We start from the raw sequence: 16,947 nt of genomic DNA, 5'->3' as shown, positions 1-16,947 counted from the left end.
CTTTCCGGGCCAACCTAACACCTAACTCCTGCATGACAATTTGCAATCAGTTCAATATTATGCACACTTAAGGGGTTGCGGCGCTCATCTCGCTTTATTGGCCGAGGGAGCCGGCGTACAGCATGTAGCCAGCATGACAAAGCCGCTTCTGGCAAACCAGAGCAGCCCACGGAAACACCATTTACCTTCCCGCCAGAGCGGTACCTATTTATCTACTTGCACTTTGACGTGCTTTCAAACTGCTAGGTTGGCAGGAGCAGGGACCGAACAACGGGAGCTCACCCCATCGTGGGGATTCGAACCGCTGACCTTCAGGTCAGCAAGTCCTAGGCTCTGTGGTTTAACCCACAGCTCCACCCACATCCCTTTATTATGCACACTTACTATAGTAAGTGTTCCAGTAACAAGAAGCCGAAAGCACCAGCCTGAAGATGACGAGTGAGACCTCGTCGAAACGTCGCACAGACACCCCGACTCTTACACGGGAAGACACCCGAAGACACCAAAACCTGCATTCCTGTACCCGTGAAAATCTACGAAAGCATATATATTATATATTATATATATAATATTATGCAACCTTGTTGTTGTTTAGTCGTTTAGTCATATCCGACTCTTCGTGACCCCATGGACCAGAGCACGCCAGGCACTCCTGTCTTCCACTGCAGTTTGGTCAAACTCATACTGGTAGCTTATGCACACTTACTTATAAGTAAATCAATGTTTACTCCCAAGTAAGTGTGCACAGAAAAGCAGCCTTACTCAATACGGGATGCCTCCTCTCCCACTTCCAAACGCTTTCTCCCCTCAGCAGCCAGGCACCCCTTACCTAGGAGTTGTATCTTGTTCTGCAGCTCTGTAATCTGGTCGTGGACCGGGGGCTTAATCCCCTGCAGGGCTTGTGTCACTGGCATGGCGGAGTATCTCTCCTACCACCTCAAGCAGGTTCTGCTCGTCCCTTCCCCACCTGCACACGACCGCCGGCCCCGTCCCCAAGCCTCCCTGTCTTCCCCCTGCCCCGCTTCGCCAGGCTGCTTCCCCCTCACTCGACCATCAGCTGCATCCTTTCGCCTGCATCCGTCTCCATGGCGACCAGCTCCTCCGATGCAAAGCGCCCATTGGCCGAGGGAAGCGACCCGCGAAAGGCATGGCGGGAGGAAGGTCAGGTTGTCTCGCTTTTCCTAGGCCGCAGCTGAAATCTATCCGCAGCCATCCTCGCCGTCGCCGTGCGGGGGAACGCGAGCAAAGGTATTGGCGTCGTCCCTTTGCGAGGGAAAAGGGAACCAGGTCATTAAACCCATGAGGCAGCGCCGCTGGAAGGCGGAACAAGCAAAGCGCACTTCCGCCACTCTCGCGATGGGCGCCTAAAGGAAGGGGAAGTCCTCGAGAAAGCGCCTAAGGGAAAAGGACAAGGCCTTCCGCCATACACGCCCACACACGCGGTCGCGCGCACTTCGAAGCGGATGTTCCCGTCATCCCCTTCCGCTTACTCGGACGGTTGGACTTGGGACCCGTTTTCCGCGAGGATTCCCGCGCCCCGTCGGTGAGGGAGGCTGTTTGGCTTGTGAGGTGGGTGCGGGTTCCTGGAGGGAGAGCGCCGGAGGCCGCTCTTGAGGGGCGCTGGAGGAAGAGCCGGGGAAAGGCGAGTTCCAGGGCCTCTGCGCGGGGCGGGGGGGGGCGGGCAGGTCGCGCTGCACCTGCCTGTGGCAACGGGGCAGATCCTGCCTTGGGCTTCGCCACGTTGCGGAACCCTGCCTGCTTTAAAATGGGGGTGCGGGGTTCCGTGCTGTTTTTGTCGTGGTTCTGTGTTTTTGCAATATTGATTATCGTTTCGAATTAAATGTCGGCAGTCGCCCTTCATCCAAAGACCACAGGGCGCTTTGCAATAGGAAAACGCAAAAATACTCAGCATGGTAACAAACGGAAACAAACAAACAAACAAAAACCCACCCCAATTTAAAAGGCCACAGATGGTTTCCAGTGAAGACACCTCCTTTTGTATTACAGTGGTACCTCGGGTTACATACGCTTCAGGTTACATACGCTTCAGGTTACAGACTCCGCTAACCCAGAAATAGTACCTCAGGTTAAGAACTTTGCTTCAGGATGAGAACAGAAATTGTGCAGTGGCAGTGGGAGGCCCCATCAGCTAAGGTGGTGCTTCAGGTTAAGAACAGTTTCAGGTTAAGAATGGACCTCCAGAACGAATTAAGTACTTAACCCGAGTTACCACTGTAAAACAAACCAATGACACGCGCCGCCCCCTGCACATAACCGCATTTGGAAGACCATAGATTGTGAGTCAGCCCAAGGCTTGGTTGAAGAGAAAAGTTCGTTCCTGGTGCCTAAATATATTTGGTGAAGGCACCAGACAAGACATCCTGGGTGGGGAGCATTCCACAGTCAGCCACAGTCTTTGGTTGCCACCTTCCAGACTTTTCAAAGGAGGGACACGAAGAAGTGCCTCAGATGGTGATTGCAGAGTCTGGGGTGATTCACGTGGAGAGAGGCGGTCCTTGATGTATTGTGGTCCTGAGCAGGGCTATAGGAAAATGGACCAGGGCAGTTTTATATTAGGTGGAGCTTCCATTTTTTAATACTAATGAAGATTGGTTTGAGTTTAGCACTCCAAATGCTGGAATGCTAGTTTGTTCAGGCAGAGCAGACTTTCTAATTTATACCTCTCTGAGATTATCTTGGACAGAAATTGGGAAATTCGCTTGGAGTGTAGCATTTCAGGCTATAAAATTGGCCAGTTCTTAGGTAGGTGGAAAGAGGTATGCTTTGATAAAGAATTGCACACGTTCAATAGAATTAAAAGCTTTGCTACCTGGTTCCGAAAAAGGAGTTTCACCTTTTAAAAATGGATGTTGGTAACGTGCTGGTCAAAATGTTGGCCCATATATACCTTGTTCATCACAGCTGGGCTTTAAAGGCAGAAGGAGCATGGGGGACTCATACTGCCTCACTCAAACCATTAGTAGGAAGAATAGGAATAAGAAGATTCTCTGCCTCAAGTCCTTTGACAGGCACAGAGAAAGACCAAGACAGGATAGGAGGCAAGTTACCGTATTTTTCGCCCTATAGGACGCACTTTTCCCCCTCCAAAAATGAAGGGGAAATGTGTGTGCGTCCTATGGGGCGAATGCAGGCTTTTGTTGAAGCCTGGAGAGCGAGAGGGGTTGGTGAGCACCGACCCCTCTCGCTCTCCAGGCTTCAGGAAACTGCAAGCCGCGGGAGCCCTCCCCTGGCTTGGCAGAGCCGCCTCTTACCCCGAAGCCCCGGCGCGCTGGGCAGTCGCGCCGTTGCTTCGGGTAGCTCCGCGCAAGCCGCGGGAGCCCTCCCCCGGCTTGGCAGAGCCGCCTCTTACCCCGAAGCCCCGGCGCGCTGGGCAGTCGCGCCGTTGCTTCGGGTAGCTCCACGCAAGCCGCGGGAGCCCTCCCCCGGCTTGGCAGAGCCGCCTCTTACCCCGAAGCCCCGGCGCGCTGGGCAGTTGCGCCATGGCTTCGGGTAGCTCCACGCAAGCCGCGGGAGGGCTCCCACGGCTTGCGCAGAGCAGCCTGTTCTGGGGTCAGGGGAAGCTCGGGCTTCCCCCGATCCAGCCCCGCACCTGGGGGGAGAAATAAAAAAAAATTCTTTATTTCCCCCCAAAAAAACTAGGTGCGTCCTATGGGGCGCAAAATACGGTACTCATTTGTGCTGTGATTTGGCACTGGAATAAAGTGCTGCTGTTTCTTTATTCAGATCCCAACCCAATTCTTTTCTCAAGCCCAGATATAGCAACTGATTGGACAATGATGTTCTCTGAAGACCAGAGCATGTAGTTACCATAGAGATGCCACCTGAGGCTTTCCTACCGATGGTGCTACATGCTGGCTGTAGCATAGATAATAATAGGCAGTGACGGTGTAGACTTCCACTGCAGGTAGTTGTATATGTTATGGCCAGAACAGGTGGCCTATTCTAAAGAGAAGCCTTTATTTACTTTATATATTAAATTTCTATAAAAACACAAAAAGACATAACATAGTAACAAACCCAGACAATTCCCCCATGGGGTTATTAGCTCACCCATGGCAAGTATAACAAATGCTCTCGTGTTTGTGGAGACTCAGAGTCAGAGTTAGTAGGTGCCTGTTGATTCCCACGCAGAATCCTGTTTCATGTTTTGACAGTCCTCAGTGACCCAGGTCTTAGGGTGTGGCCCCTTTGGAAAATGAGAAGCTTTTTTTTTGGGGGGGGGTGCACCAAAATAAAAACAACTGGAATAGTTTTTTAACACCAGTGATGGAAAAATAACTACAATTTCTAGTAAGGTGTGCAAAATGTTTTATGCACCCATCTTGTGTGGAGTTGAAAAGAATTCACTACAGCATCACCTTTTAAGGTACTTAAAAGATGCCTTAATATCAGCCTCCTTAGTTTTGAGCCTTGAGAAAGAGGATAAAAGTGTGTTTAAATTTCTTTTTGAAACTGGAATATTTTCTAAATTGTAGAGCATACTTGGGTCAAATAAAATATATGAATTCAAATTAAGTTCTTGAGATGTGAAGGGAATTGTGTTTTGGGTTGCGAGTGGAGGGGACAGAATTCTGCATCTTTGCCCCTTCACCTATTTCTGTTAGCATGGAAACTTCTGTAGCAACAGTCCTCTGTTTTTCCCTTTCCTTCAGGAGCCGCTGCTGCTTTTTGCCTTTGGATCATGCTGCTGCTTACCCTGTTGTTGTTCTTGCTTTTGGGCCTAGCATCTCCTGTGGAGGTGAAGCGCCCACGGGGCGTCTCCTTAACAAGTGAGTTCCCAGCAGATAAAATGCCAAGCGTTGTTCCACCAGCAAGCAACTCCTTCTGTTGATGTGGAGAATGGAAACGAGATGTCTGTATTATAAATTTGTGCATCCATTTTCATTTCTTAGCAAAACCCTACATTTGGTATATTCACTGTTTGTTTTTTCCTGGTTGAAAAATGGAGGAATGAGGGAGGACTACAAGGGTTAGGGCTGCCATTGCTTCCTGCTCTTAGTTCTACACTTCATTTGGTGCCAGTCGTGACATTTGCAACTATGCACACATTTACACAGTTACTTCCTGCAGAGAAGGGTTGTCTTCTTCATGACTTGCTGTTCCTTTCTGGTAAAACTGTTAAACTTGGAAGCATTTCCTAATTCTCATAATTCTTTGAGTAGCCTCAATTCTTTTGAAAGTTAGTGGCAGCAGCCCCAGCAACTTGGTTTTCAGGCTTGTAATCACATTCTCGTTTTTCAGATTGCACTGTTCTTCCCCCCTCCCCACTGGAACTGTTTTGCATAAAATGCTGAGATTTTCGTGTATTTAAGCCTCCCTTGTGCTGTTTCTTCCTCATGTGGTAGAAAAGAGACTGTACATCTCAATGTGTAGCTTTTCTGGACTAGTTTAACTATGAGGTGAATTCATCTTATTAGCAGGTGCCCAGACTGAAGGGCAAGGTAGGTAGCACTACACTACTGGTTGCATTTTCTAGGAGTTGGGTTGCCAGAATGTGTCAAATCATTGAGTGGCTTTGGGGAGAAGATGGTGTTTTAGTGTCAGCTTGTGAAAGGTCAGTCATGTTTCATGAATGGCTCCTGAGCCTCAAATGATTGCAAATCTTCCTAGCACTTAATACAGCCTCCTTTGAGTGGGACAAGGTTGAAGAAGAAACTGCTGTTCACAGCTAAATATTATTTTAGTGGCTTTGAATAAACAGTTCCTTGAAGCTCTCTAAAAAGCAAACTCATCCTATTTTAGTGCACACCTGTCCTTCCCCTTCCGTTTCCTGTTGCAGTTTCCCTCAGTTCAAATGTCAATCTTCCCCTCTCCACCACATCACCCATGGTTATCCATGGGTGATTTAGAGAGAGCAAGTGCGTTTAAGGATTTGGTATTGACTGGGGATGTTAGAAGACTATGCCATGATATTGCTATTGGTGTTTTGTTTTTGTCCCGTCACCCCAAATTTGTGTTGTTTGGCTTGTGCCTTGAATGTTGGCCTTGAATGCCTTTCTGGATTGGTGTATTTGCATTCTGCAATTTTTGTTCTCGGAACCAAGTGTCTCTTGCTGTCCTTCTCAGGCCATCACTTCTATGATGAATCGAAGCCATTTACTTGTCTAGATGGCTCAGCAACAATAGCCTTTGATAGAGTCAATGATGATTACTGTGACTGCAAAGATGGATCAGATGAGCCAGGTAAGCCCCACTCACACACCTTGCCTCCACCAATGAAACATGCTGCTTATTGCTGCTGTAATTAGATACTTGCTAATATTGTACTTCATGGGGTTACCTGTTCCCTGAATGTGCGAAAATGTACAAGGCATGAAATGCACAAAGTTTCAAAAGCAGAATATGGTTTGCCTGGATTAAAAGCAAACGTATTAGCTGAAGAGAGAGACAACACAAATCATAGCTGGGTGGGAGGTTTTAGATTAGACATCAGCACAGATTAGATGTTTCTCACACAATAGAGGGGCAAGCACTTGCCCATGGGGGCTCTGGAATCTGCTTCTGGACTTTGGGGGGGGGTGTGTTCTTTTGCCTTACAGCAATACCACTTGTAGAATCACAGAATAGGAGAGTTGGAAGGGACTACAACGGTCATCTACTCCAACCCCCAGCAATGCAGGAATCATTTGCCCAGTGTGGGACTTTAGCCCATGGCCCTGTGATTAAGAGTCTCACGCTCTACCAACTGAGCTATCAGCAATGCCTAGATGATAGACAGGCCCTGGTCCAGCTGAGGTACAAAGTTGCTAGTGGGACATGAGACAGAGCTGGATCTGTATTGTCTTCCTGCTTGCAACTTTGGCAAGAATCTGCATTGAAAATTGGGAGCAGGGGAGATGATATATTAAATTGGTGCAGAAAACTTGGATGTTCAGTGTTAGTCAAGAGTGAAAATGATATGTCCTAATGACACTTTGAGTAAGGCTTTTTGGACCAGATGTTATGTCTGAATATGTTACATAGGTTTGCTGCAATCTGTTTAGAATTAATGGGAGAAGCTGAAGCATGAGGAAGATTGGGTGTGAATAGTATGTTTGTGTGTGACTGAAAGTGACCTTTGGATTATCTTTCTCTTGTTGCAAGATCCTAAATCCAACTCTTCATAATGGTAAAACAAGACAAAGTGGTCATAGTGACTAACTTCATAGAATGTGCAAATCCAACATGGCCAGTTTATCCCTAAATCACAGAATGTGCGGGAGGGAAGGGTAACATTGGTTCTTGTAGATAGCTGTAAGCATCTAATTTGTTAAGGTATCCACTAATATCTTATCTCTCTGCCCAGGAACTGCTGCATGCCCTAGTGGCCGTTTCCACTGCTCCAATGCTGGCTACCGACCTCAGTACATCCCCTCCTCCCGTGTCAATGATGGAATTTGTGGTAAGCTTTGCTAGCTCATGCGGGTCGGAGACTTGGGGCTGCGGGCAGCCAAGCCCAAGTGAGTGAATGTTAATGGCTCTCCTTGTCATTTGCCTTTCAGACTGCTGTGATGCAACAGATGAGTACAACAGCGGTATTGTGTGTGAAAACACCTGCAAGTAAGGCATGGCCTATATCCTTTCAGGAAGCTTTTCCTCTTCTTGGACTGCAGATTCAAAGGCAGCTCCAGACTGGGTTTGGGCTAGTTTGGGAAAGGAAAGAGGATAAATGTACACTTGGTCCCAGGCAGCAGCAGCTCCCAAAATAATTTTGCACAGCCTCTGTGAAACTTGGATCCTCCCCATCTTCAAAAAAATAAATCCACTTAACAGTTCTATTGTTTAATTACGGGACACTACAATAATCAATCGCAGTATTAAAAACAGAACACCCACTCAGTCTTAATCAATCATTTTAAAAGGCAATTTTTCTTGATAGTTTGCTGTATTATCTTGCATAATAGAACGTCTCAGCTTTTGTGCAGCTACAGCAAATTGCTGTGCTGTAGGTTGTAGGTGTTTGGTTTTTTAAGTATGTTCCTGGCCTTTCTGTGCCATATTTGGGTCAAGTACAGCTCACAACAGAACATTTCAAACATGATCGCCAGAAAAATATGCAGCTGCAAAATAATGATGCCAGCTAAAACCAAACTCCAAAAAATTAAAAATAAATTTAAAAAATGCATGGAAGCACCAGAAACTTAATCTTCTTGTGCAATGCAAGTTTTCACACTTAAAGACAGAGAGGGAGATAACAATTCTTCATTCCCCTGATAACTTCTTTTCACGTGTTTGTCATTGGTGCTGGCTAAGCATAATGCGGTCCTACATTCTGTATTGTATTATATTATATTGATATTGATGTTTGTAAATATCATGAAAGAAAAAAGGGGCAGTAGCTGTATAGGTTTGCAGGGGTAGAGATTCTAAAATACTTTGATGCAATATTGTCCAATGATTATTTTAATGCTATTTTTAGTTTATTTTGATTTATCAGTTATTTTAGGGTTTTTTCTTAACCTTTTACTCTAAGCTGCCCTGAAAATGTATTTGAAGACTATTATTATTATTATTATTATTATTATTATTATTATTATTATTAACTGTAATAAATTCACAAAATAAATGGGGCAGAGTAGTCATATTTGTCAGGCTACCCATAGCTCTTGTCCTGTTGTCACATAATTCTGCAAACTTTTATGAATATGGAGTTATTCAGAATAAGAGGACTTGCACTGTGTGTCTTAATGTGAGCACTGCCTCTGGCTGCACAGCCCAAGTTGGTCATCATTGACATTGCCTGGGTTGTAGCTTGCTGCTGGGCTGTCATTTCCTGCCATATACTCTGTGCCTGAAAAAAGCTTGCTCCCCACCCCTTCTAGAATAGGGTCTCTCTTGCTGCACTGGTTAGTGCTGTGGGTGGAAGGTGTCTTTGGGGCTCAGCTCCAGCTGTCTCTTTCCTTGCCCTGTGCAGAGAAATGGGCCGAAAGGAGCGGGAGGCACTAAAGCAGATGGCTGAAGTGGCCAGAGAAGGCTTCGAAATCAAGCAGGCCCTGATGAAGGAAGCAAGTAAGAGGAAGGAAGAAAAACAGGTGAGGATGCTGGCCTAGGAAGTGGAAACACTGTGCTGACAATACAGGGGAAGAGTGCCCATTGCCACCAGTGTTCATGAGCCTGGGCATCGTTCCTCTCACAGGAGCATTTTGGAGTCACTTGAAGAAGCCAAGCTATGGCTCTTTTCAGGTAGGCATTAGAAGTGACCTCTAGTGGGTGGGGAGCCAAGTTATAGAGATTCTGTACACACCTTGTATAGATTCTGTACACACCTGTTGAGAGGACCTCTTCTCTCTCCTCCCCACCCCCCAAACACTTCAAGATAAAGCTCACTGAGCTACAGGAGAGCAAGAAGTCTGTGGAGGAGCAAGTGGAGACTCTGAGGTCGCTAAAAGAAGCTGCTGAGAAACCTGAAAAAGAAGCCAAGGATATCCATCAGAAAGCCTGGGAGGGTGAGTGCACTTCTACCATACGAGGGGATTTCATGGCACTGAAAGCCTCTGTGTCAGCCAACAGCCTCGTTTTTAAAGCAGGAGAACTTGTGGTCCTCCAGATGTTGTTGAATTACAGCTTCCAGAATCCCTGATCATTGGCCATGCTGCCTTAAGATGGATAGGAGTTGGGAGTCCCATAGCAAACAGGTGGCCACAGGTTCCCCAGCCCTGCCTTAATAGGAGGTTAGACAATGATGGATGGGTTTTCAGCAGCTATAAGCTATGAACCGGAGCTTCTGTATTCAGATACATAGCGTCTAATACCCTCAAGTCCTGGAATGGCTTCCTGGAAGTTTCCATCTTGCCACTGATGGGGAGATGGGATGCTAGAGTTGCAGCTGGATGTGCCTTTGTCTGCGCTGCTCACATTCTTAGTTCCAAGCCCAGCTCTTGCAGGGGCTCGGGGTGTTTGCCACGTTAACAGTTCAGCATGGTAAAAGCAACACATTGAAATGCTTGGGTGAAATACTTAGTGCTGCATCCAGAAATGGATTGAAATTATCCTGCACCTGCTTAACGCCGGCCATTAAAAACAGACCAATATGAAGCTGTTGCAACACTTCTGGAAGACATTTGGCAGGGCTTCAGGAAGAGGGAGCTGCACAGTTCTTGGGTAGTCATCAAGCCACTTAAATTGTTTTTCATCTTTGTACGTTGTCATGTGTTGAGAATGAATTTGAAATGAAAAATAAGCAGAATAAATGTTGGGCATGACTCTCTGTTCCCTTTTTCTGTTAGGGCATGGATGGGATGTGTTTTCTTGGTGGTTCTCAAAGACTGCATTTATCAGGCAAATAAGTCTGCAGGGTTTTAGATTTTAATACATGTGTGTCTACTTTATTGTTTCATTGGAATGTATGCTTTAGGGACAGGATTTGAGGTGCACAGAAATCCTAAAGCTGTTCTCCTAGTTGTAGAGAAAATATGACTTTAGAATTTATGCAGGGAAGTTATTTTGGTTTTTTTGAATGAATGAATGAATGAGTGGAACTTGTTATCTGCCCACTTTGCAACAGAACAGAAAGCGGCCGAAAGAGCAGTGAGGGATCAAGCCAAAGCAGAAGAAGCCTTTCACGAGCTGGATGATGATGGAGATGGAGTGTGAGTCTGAGATGATTCCCCCTTTCAGTAGCTTGTTCACAGACTCTGTCATCTGTGGTCAAAGGCATGTGGCAGGACAGATGTTGATCCAGCTGCTGATCCCTCTGTGTCCTGGTGTCAAATTCTAGCGCTTAACTATTCCTGGATTTATTTGGAGCAGAGGAGCACTTATTGTTACCTTCTCAAGGGCCATGTTGGCTCAGGAGGCATTAATTGTCTGTAAGACGTTTCAAACTGGTGAGAGGGCACAAACCCAATCCCATTGCTCTGAGACAAGATACCCTGTTAATTAAAAGCATCCCTAAGTGATGCTTTAAGTCTTCAAGCAATAATGAGGGCTAAAAACTTGCTCTTTTCTGTAAAATGAAAGCTAGGAACCTAGGAGTACACATGCCACAGGGACTGCTATATCAGTCTTTGTGTATGCAGAGTTGTGAAAGGCATGGCTAGTAACCTAATTGCCCTCCTGTGCCTTCAGGATATCTGTTGCTGAGCTCCAGACGCACCCTGAGCTAGATGCAGATGGTGATGGGATCCTTTCAGAATCAGAAGCCCAGGTATGGTGGGGAATGTGCACTTGTAAAAGGGGGCTTTTCTTCTCATGCAAGCAAAAACAGCTGTTCATGGTTATCCTTCGTTCTTTCTGGTAGGCCTTCTGCTTTCATGCACTTCCTGTGCTTTGCGGTTCTCTTCCCTCTCCCACCAAAAGCTAGGTTAAGATGAGACCACTTGACATTTGGAGTAGGGCTGGAGTCTGGGACTAGACAGTGTTGTAGATCAAAACAAGATTGTCCAAATACTGCCAGGCTGTGAATTCCCTCTCCCCCCCCCCCCATTGGTTAGAAGTCACTTGCTGGGCTTGGGGGTATATTGGGGTGGGGGAAGATGTCAGTAGGCATTCTACTGAAGACACTCTGCTTTAGTTTACTGTTTTCCAGCCATTCCCAATATGTCCTGTGTGTGCTCAATAGCTTACTTCCTTTGTCAGATTTTTCTTGGATCTTTTCTTAGTACAGTCATACCTCGGGTTACAGATGCTTCAGGTTGTGTTTTTTCAGGTTACGGACCCACCAAAACCCGGAAGTACTGGAACGGGTTACTTCTGGGTTTCGTTGGTCGTTCATGCGCAGAAGCGCTACATTGCGCTTTGCACATGCGCAGAAGTGCCAAATTGCAACCCGCACGTGCGCAGATGCGCCGCTGTGGGTTGTGAACGCTGTGGGTTGCGAACGTACATCCCACATGGATCACATTTGCAACCCGAGCATCCACTGTACTGCCCCAAGAGCTTCGGGTATAGGGCAGTATATAAATTCAATAAATAATAATAATAATACATGAACCTTTAGTGCAGTGGTGTCTATCTAAAATCTTACTTTTAGACTTATGTTTCTCTCTTCTTGTACACTGTAAAGCACAATCTTCATTTTCTGGCCACCTTTTCAGCCCCAGTGATGAGAGGTGCACACTTTTAAGCGAAAGCTGGAAACCTTTGTAAAAAGAGTCATCCCATAAGTGCTTTAGAAGCTCCATTTTGCCTACCTGCTGACCTGAAAACTCAGGCGCTTTTCAGTGCCATGCTACAAGGGGTCTTCTGTGCCATTTGGGCGGATTGGGGGGATGACTAAGTCTGCTAGAGGAGAAGTGTGTTTCCTAGTTATGCAGCAACCAGTTATGTAGCCAATCACTAAGCTCTTGCCCCTTTCCAATATATCTGTCACTTTTCCTCAGCCCTGCCAGTTTTCACATATCTCAACCTTTTGGAATATTTATAATACTTGCAAAAGGAGAAAAGTAACCACAAATCCATGTGTATTTATCCCACTTGCTGAATTAGAGTTTTGAAGTTGTAGAATCCTGGCTTCCCATTGCTATCAGATTCGGACAGTTTACATGTAGGTTTCAAACAGTTTCAAATTTAAAGTGCATCAAGAATAACAAATCTAAGGAATGTATGTTTAAGGAAATTAGGCCATGGGAGAAAATCTTTCTATTTCAACTTCAGTATTTCCCCCCTTTTTTACTAGTGTGTGATTTATTTATTTAAGCCTAAGGTGTCCACAAGGTGGCAGTAACACTGAACCTGCTCTACTTTCAGAGTGTGTTTTTAGGCTCTTTTTGCTGGCTGCTGAAACTATTACTTTACATCATTTCTTCATCCCAAGGGAACCCATCAAGGCTATGGAAGAGACTGTGGAAATCCTCCCAATCTGTGTTCTTGGTTCTGTAGAGTTGCATGGTTGAGAGCATCACAAATGAGTTTCTTCCGCCAAAAGTGATTGGCAGAGAGAAGGGTACCTCTTCACACAATTCATAGTTAACTTAGGGAATTCAATGTTTCATTGGTTTAGATCAGGAGTGGGCAGATCTCCGGCTTGCAGAATCTGTTTCGTTGTCATTTTTACCAAAATCCCGTAAGCCACCAGCTGAAGCCGAATGCAAAACAAATTCCTGGGCTCAGAATTTTTGTTCTTTCATACTAAAGTTGAATGGTGCATACAGTCTTTCCATACTCACTTTTGGTTATTCTAAGCTTTCTTCATTTCCACAGCATTATTTAGGGCAGAGCGGCGGGGTGTGTCATTTTGTTGCTAGCAGTCAGAAATCCTTGCCCATCTACAGTGGTACCTCGGGTTACAAACGCTTCAGGTTACATACGCTTCAAGTTACACACTCTGCTAATCCAGAAATGGTGCTTCAGGTTAAGAACTTTGCTTCAGGATAAGAACAGAAATCGGGCTCCAGTGGCGCAGCGGCAGCAAGAGGCCCCATTAGCTAAAGTGGTGCTTCAGGTTAAGAACAGTTTCAGGTTAGGAACGGACCTCCAGAATGAATTAAGTACTTAACCCAAGGTACCACTGTACTGCAAATTGCCCAGCAATCTACCAGTACTGTAGATGCAAATGCAGCTTCCGTCCACAGCTTGTTTATGGGGTGTTACTTGCTGAAAGAGCAGGGTCTGTCTTGTTTTTTTAATGTTTCTTATAAAAAATGATCTTGCACAGTCTGGCTTGCTTGAAAGGAACGCTACCCTCTTGTCTTTCCCAAATCTATCACCATTGTGGGGAACAGGATGACGACTATTTGACTGATGCAGTGCATTGCTACTTAATTTAAACTATGGGTTAGCCCTGGGACATATGCAGCTGTGTATAAATACAGTTTTCCTGTTCTTTCAGACTTTACTGGACAATTCCTTGCAGGCAGATGTGGCCAGATTCCAGGACACTGTGTGGGCAGCGATCAAGGAGAAGTACAGACCAGAGGTCAGTGTGCCAACCTTGTCTTTCTCTACCACAGATCCAAATAGTTTGAATGACCTTTTCTGGGGAATTGATATCTGAAGCAGTTTTGTTCCATGCTTGGCTTGATGTCATTACTATACTTCAACTCTTAATTTTGTACATCACTTTTCGGACTATTCACTGTGTTCTGAAAACTTTCGGTGGTGGTTTCACATTTATTATGTATTCAATTTATATCCCACCCATCCTTCCTGATGGAGCCTAGGTTACACAGTATAAATTATGTAGTGTTGGTATATTGTATGCTGCTTTGAATTCCTAGTTGGTTAGAAAGGCAGGATATAAATGGTAAGCATAAGTAGACTGGAGCATTTGGTAGAACTATTTGGACTGCAGAATTAGAAGTATCTTGGCAGGCATTAATCATGGCTCCATCTGCAGCTACTGGAGAAGTGGGTCTTTCATGGAAAGGCAGGCCACTGAGGGACATCCATTCTCCCTTGCTCCTCAAGAATTTCAAACACAGTTACTAACTAAGGGCAGCCATCAGTTACAAGATGGGCTCAACTCAACTTTTCCCTCTCCAGAGCTTGGCTGATGTACAGCCCCCACCAAAAGGCCCATCAGATGAAGAGCCAGATACTCAGCCCGATGCCCACGTGGACCAGTTACCTCCTGATGACGATTATGACGAGGAGGAGGATGAAGATGAAGAACCTGAGGAAGACAGCATTGATGAGGAGGTGAAGGTAATAAACTGAGTTTCAGGCGTCTACAACTGAAATATACAGGGATATTCTTCTCCCCCGCCCCTCTCCTAACTTAAATTTTACATTCAAGAACCCACACACCATAGGAAAATATATGTGTTTTTATTTTAGCACACTTTATTCTGAATACAATATTTGCATGTATGTTTGACTAGAGAGGAGCTGGTCATGGAGCAAGGTGTTGAAGGAGTGGCGTTGAGTAAAGAATTTTGCCCCAAAGCCTATAGAGCAGTGTTCGAAACTCCCATTGTTCTAGGCGCATTTTGAGACAGGGAATTTCATCAGTGTGAGCAGTTTCGGAGCTCTGGGTGTAGTACTGCTAAGATTTCAGATTAAAACCGCAGTGTGGAAGGAAAGGAGGACCTTTTTCTGCTTCCAGCTGCTCTCTGAAGATTGGAGAAGAGACCCTCTTAAGAATATTAGGGGGGTGGGTAAGGGAAAGGACTAGACCATGTGGAAAATGAACATTTTAGCTGCAGTTCCTTCATTTTCAGCTTTGCATTCTTGTTATAAGAAAAGCATGCCTAGACATTCCGTTGTTGTGCCCTTAACCTAGGTTTAAGGTGCCGTTTAGCTCCTAGCTTTCATATCTCAGTTTCTAACACTACTATAGAGGGTGGGTGGAAAAGTAGCCATGCTGGTAGCAGGGACTCATCCCCTCCAGAGCTTTTTGCTGATCTTGGGATAGGGTAGAATATTAAAGCCTGACAAATTGCTATGCCTGGTGTAATGAGAAGAATGGCAAGTTGCTAGTACTACAGTTTCACACATAGAATTTTTGTTGCTGTTGCTTAACATTAGGAAGTACATGAGAATTCAATGTGGGTTCTCTGTTTGTCTCGCTCCCTCTGAGCCCCTCTTATCCTCCAAAGCAGGGATGGGGAATCCTCCTCAGCCTGAGGGCTGCATTCCCTTCTGGGCACATTTCAGTCACACAAAATCATTCAGGGTGTGAAGCATGGCCAGTCCCCGCTTGTCAGTTTCTCCCAGTCTCCCCTTTCCCCTCTTCTTTATGGTCTATGCGGGCTGCTTTTTGAACTGGAAGTGACGATGGCCACCTGCTGCCTCAATGTCTCCACAGGTCCCTTCCCCCAAGCCATCGTCTGATGTCAAGGCATCAGAAGATGAACTGGAGAGGATGCCCCCTTATGATGAAGCCACACAAGCTCTAATTGAAGGTAAGCTATTCTTTAGAAAGCATCCTTTCAAATGCAAGAAACACCATGATGGTCTTTAGTACATGCAGGCCTGCCCGTGAACTTGCTGTGTAGAAAACAGAGCTATTTTCCAAAAGGGGCCAAGAGGAGGTGAGCTGCAGCTTTTAACACATGGCTGAAAATTTTGAGCTGCCTTGTTTTGAGAAAGTTCTGGAAAAAAAATCAGAGCTGTTCAATATTTCTTTTTGTCATGCAAGAAAGGTATTTGATCCAGTTGACCTTGTCCAACGTGAGGTCCCATGAACGCTTGATGGTGCTAACTGGTCATGTCTTGATTGCTTAGAGCTTTCTTCTCGCACAGTAGTCAATGAGGCAAGCAGGAGTTTACAGGTAGCTGCTTGCTTTAACAAGTAACTGAACATGAGAAGGAGAGGTGTGAATTCAAGATGGGGCAAATCAAGCTCCTCTTAGAACGTGAGAGCCCTGCTGGATCAGTCTAGCATCCTGTTGCTGCAGTTGCCAACCAGATGCCCATGGGAAAACCTGACCACAAGAGCAACTCTCCCCACTTACAATATCAAGCATCTGGTATTCAGAAGAATACTCTCCCCAACAGTGGAAGTGGCGCATAGCCATCATGGCTTTTAGTCACTGATAGCCTTATTTCTCTCCCTTGGAGGTGAGATGAGTGGTTTAATCCTGTCATGGAACCATCTAGTGCCTCGTGGGTGAGAAATGGGCATCATACAAACTTTCTGCATGGCACCAAAGAAGGAGAGAGGGACAGACTCAGATGTGTACATGTAGTTATGTATTTCACTAGCTGTATTCAAGAATTTCCATAGCTCACCCTTTTGGCTACTCTCCATGCTGTATATTCAGTGTGTATTGATTTTTCTAAAAAATATTTCTGTATTTGAACGTTGGAGTAGAATCTTTTTAAATTGTTGCATTGCCTGACCATTTTTGCTCTGTTGGGAAAAGTTGAGTCACGTCTATGGAAAGGGCAAAGACACTTTAGCATCACCTTGAGTCTAAATATAGCACGAGGCAGCGGGGGAGGAGGATGTTTGTGTTTAGTGTTCCAGTAAGTTCCTTCTGGATAGATGTCATAATGGAACCACCTTTGTTTAGCTGTCATGTAGCCACACCTCCACTTTCTCCTCCTGAATTCATGTGGCTTTCC

The 16,947-nt window shown here is 45.5% G+C and overlaps 2 protein-coding genes across 5 annotated transcripts in view; one reads left to right on the top strand and one right to left on the bottom strand.

Moving 5' to 3' along the window:
* Positions 1-1,250, bottom strand: part of ODAD3 (outer dynein arm docking complex subunit 3) — a 29,748-nt gene extending 28,498 nt beyond the window's left edge. Inside the window, exon 1 of the mRNA XM_082204893.1 lies at positions 830-1,250. Within this exon, the coding sequence (XP_082061019.1) occupies positions 830-914 (85 nt within the window). The 5' untranslated portion in view covers positions 915-1,250. The remainder of the gene's footprint in view (positions 1-829) is intronic.
* Positions 1,251-1,396: 146 nt separating this feature from the next.
* The window catches only part of PRKCSH (PRKCSH beta subunit of glucosidase II), a 30,936-nt gene continuing 15,385 nt past the window's right edge, over positions 1,397-16,947 (top strand). The window contains exons 1-12 of one of the 4 annotated variants that reach the window (XM_082204956.1): positions 1,397-1,543; positions 4,674-4,790; positions 6,088-6,204; positions 7,307-7,402; positions 7,503-7,560; positions 8,915-9,032; positions 9,317-9,446; positions 10,505-10,589; positions 11,068-11,146; positions 13,769-13,855; positions 14,422-14,577; positions 15,686-15,782. In XM_082204956.1, the coding sequence (XP_082061082.1) occupies positions 4,703-4,790; positions 6,088-6,204; positions 7,307-7,402; positions 7,503-7,560; positions 8,915-9,032; positions 9,317-9,446; positions 10,505-10,589; positions 11,068-11,146; positions 13,769-13,855; positions 14,422-14,577; positions 15,686-15,782 (1,111 nt within the window). In that variant the 5' untranslated portion in view covers positions 1,397-1,543; positions 4,674-4,702. Of the gene's footprint in view, positions 1,643-4,673; positions 4,791-6,087; positions 6,205-7,306; positions 7,403-7,502; positions 7,561-8,914; positions 9,033-9,316; positions 9,447-10,504; positions 10,590-11,067; positions 11,147-13,768; positions 13,856-14,421; positions 14,584-15,685; positions 15,783-16,947 lie in introns of all 4 variants that reach the window. The other 3 variants (XM_082204955.1, XM_082204953.1, XM_082204954.1) reach the window with 3 other exon arrangements.

This window comes from Podarcis vaucheri (genome assembly GCF_965113315.1).
Source record: "Podarcis vaucheri genome assembly, chromosome: 17".
Taxonomy (NCBI): Eukaryota; Metazoa; Chordata; class Lepidosauria; order Squamata; family Lacertidae; genus Podarcis; species Podarcis vaucheri.
Note: the sequence above shows the minus strand (reverse complement) of the source record. Positions and strands in the feature narration are given on the sequence as shown.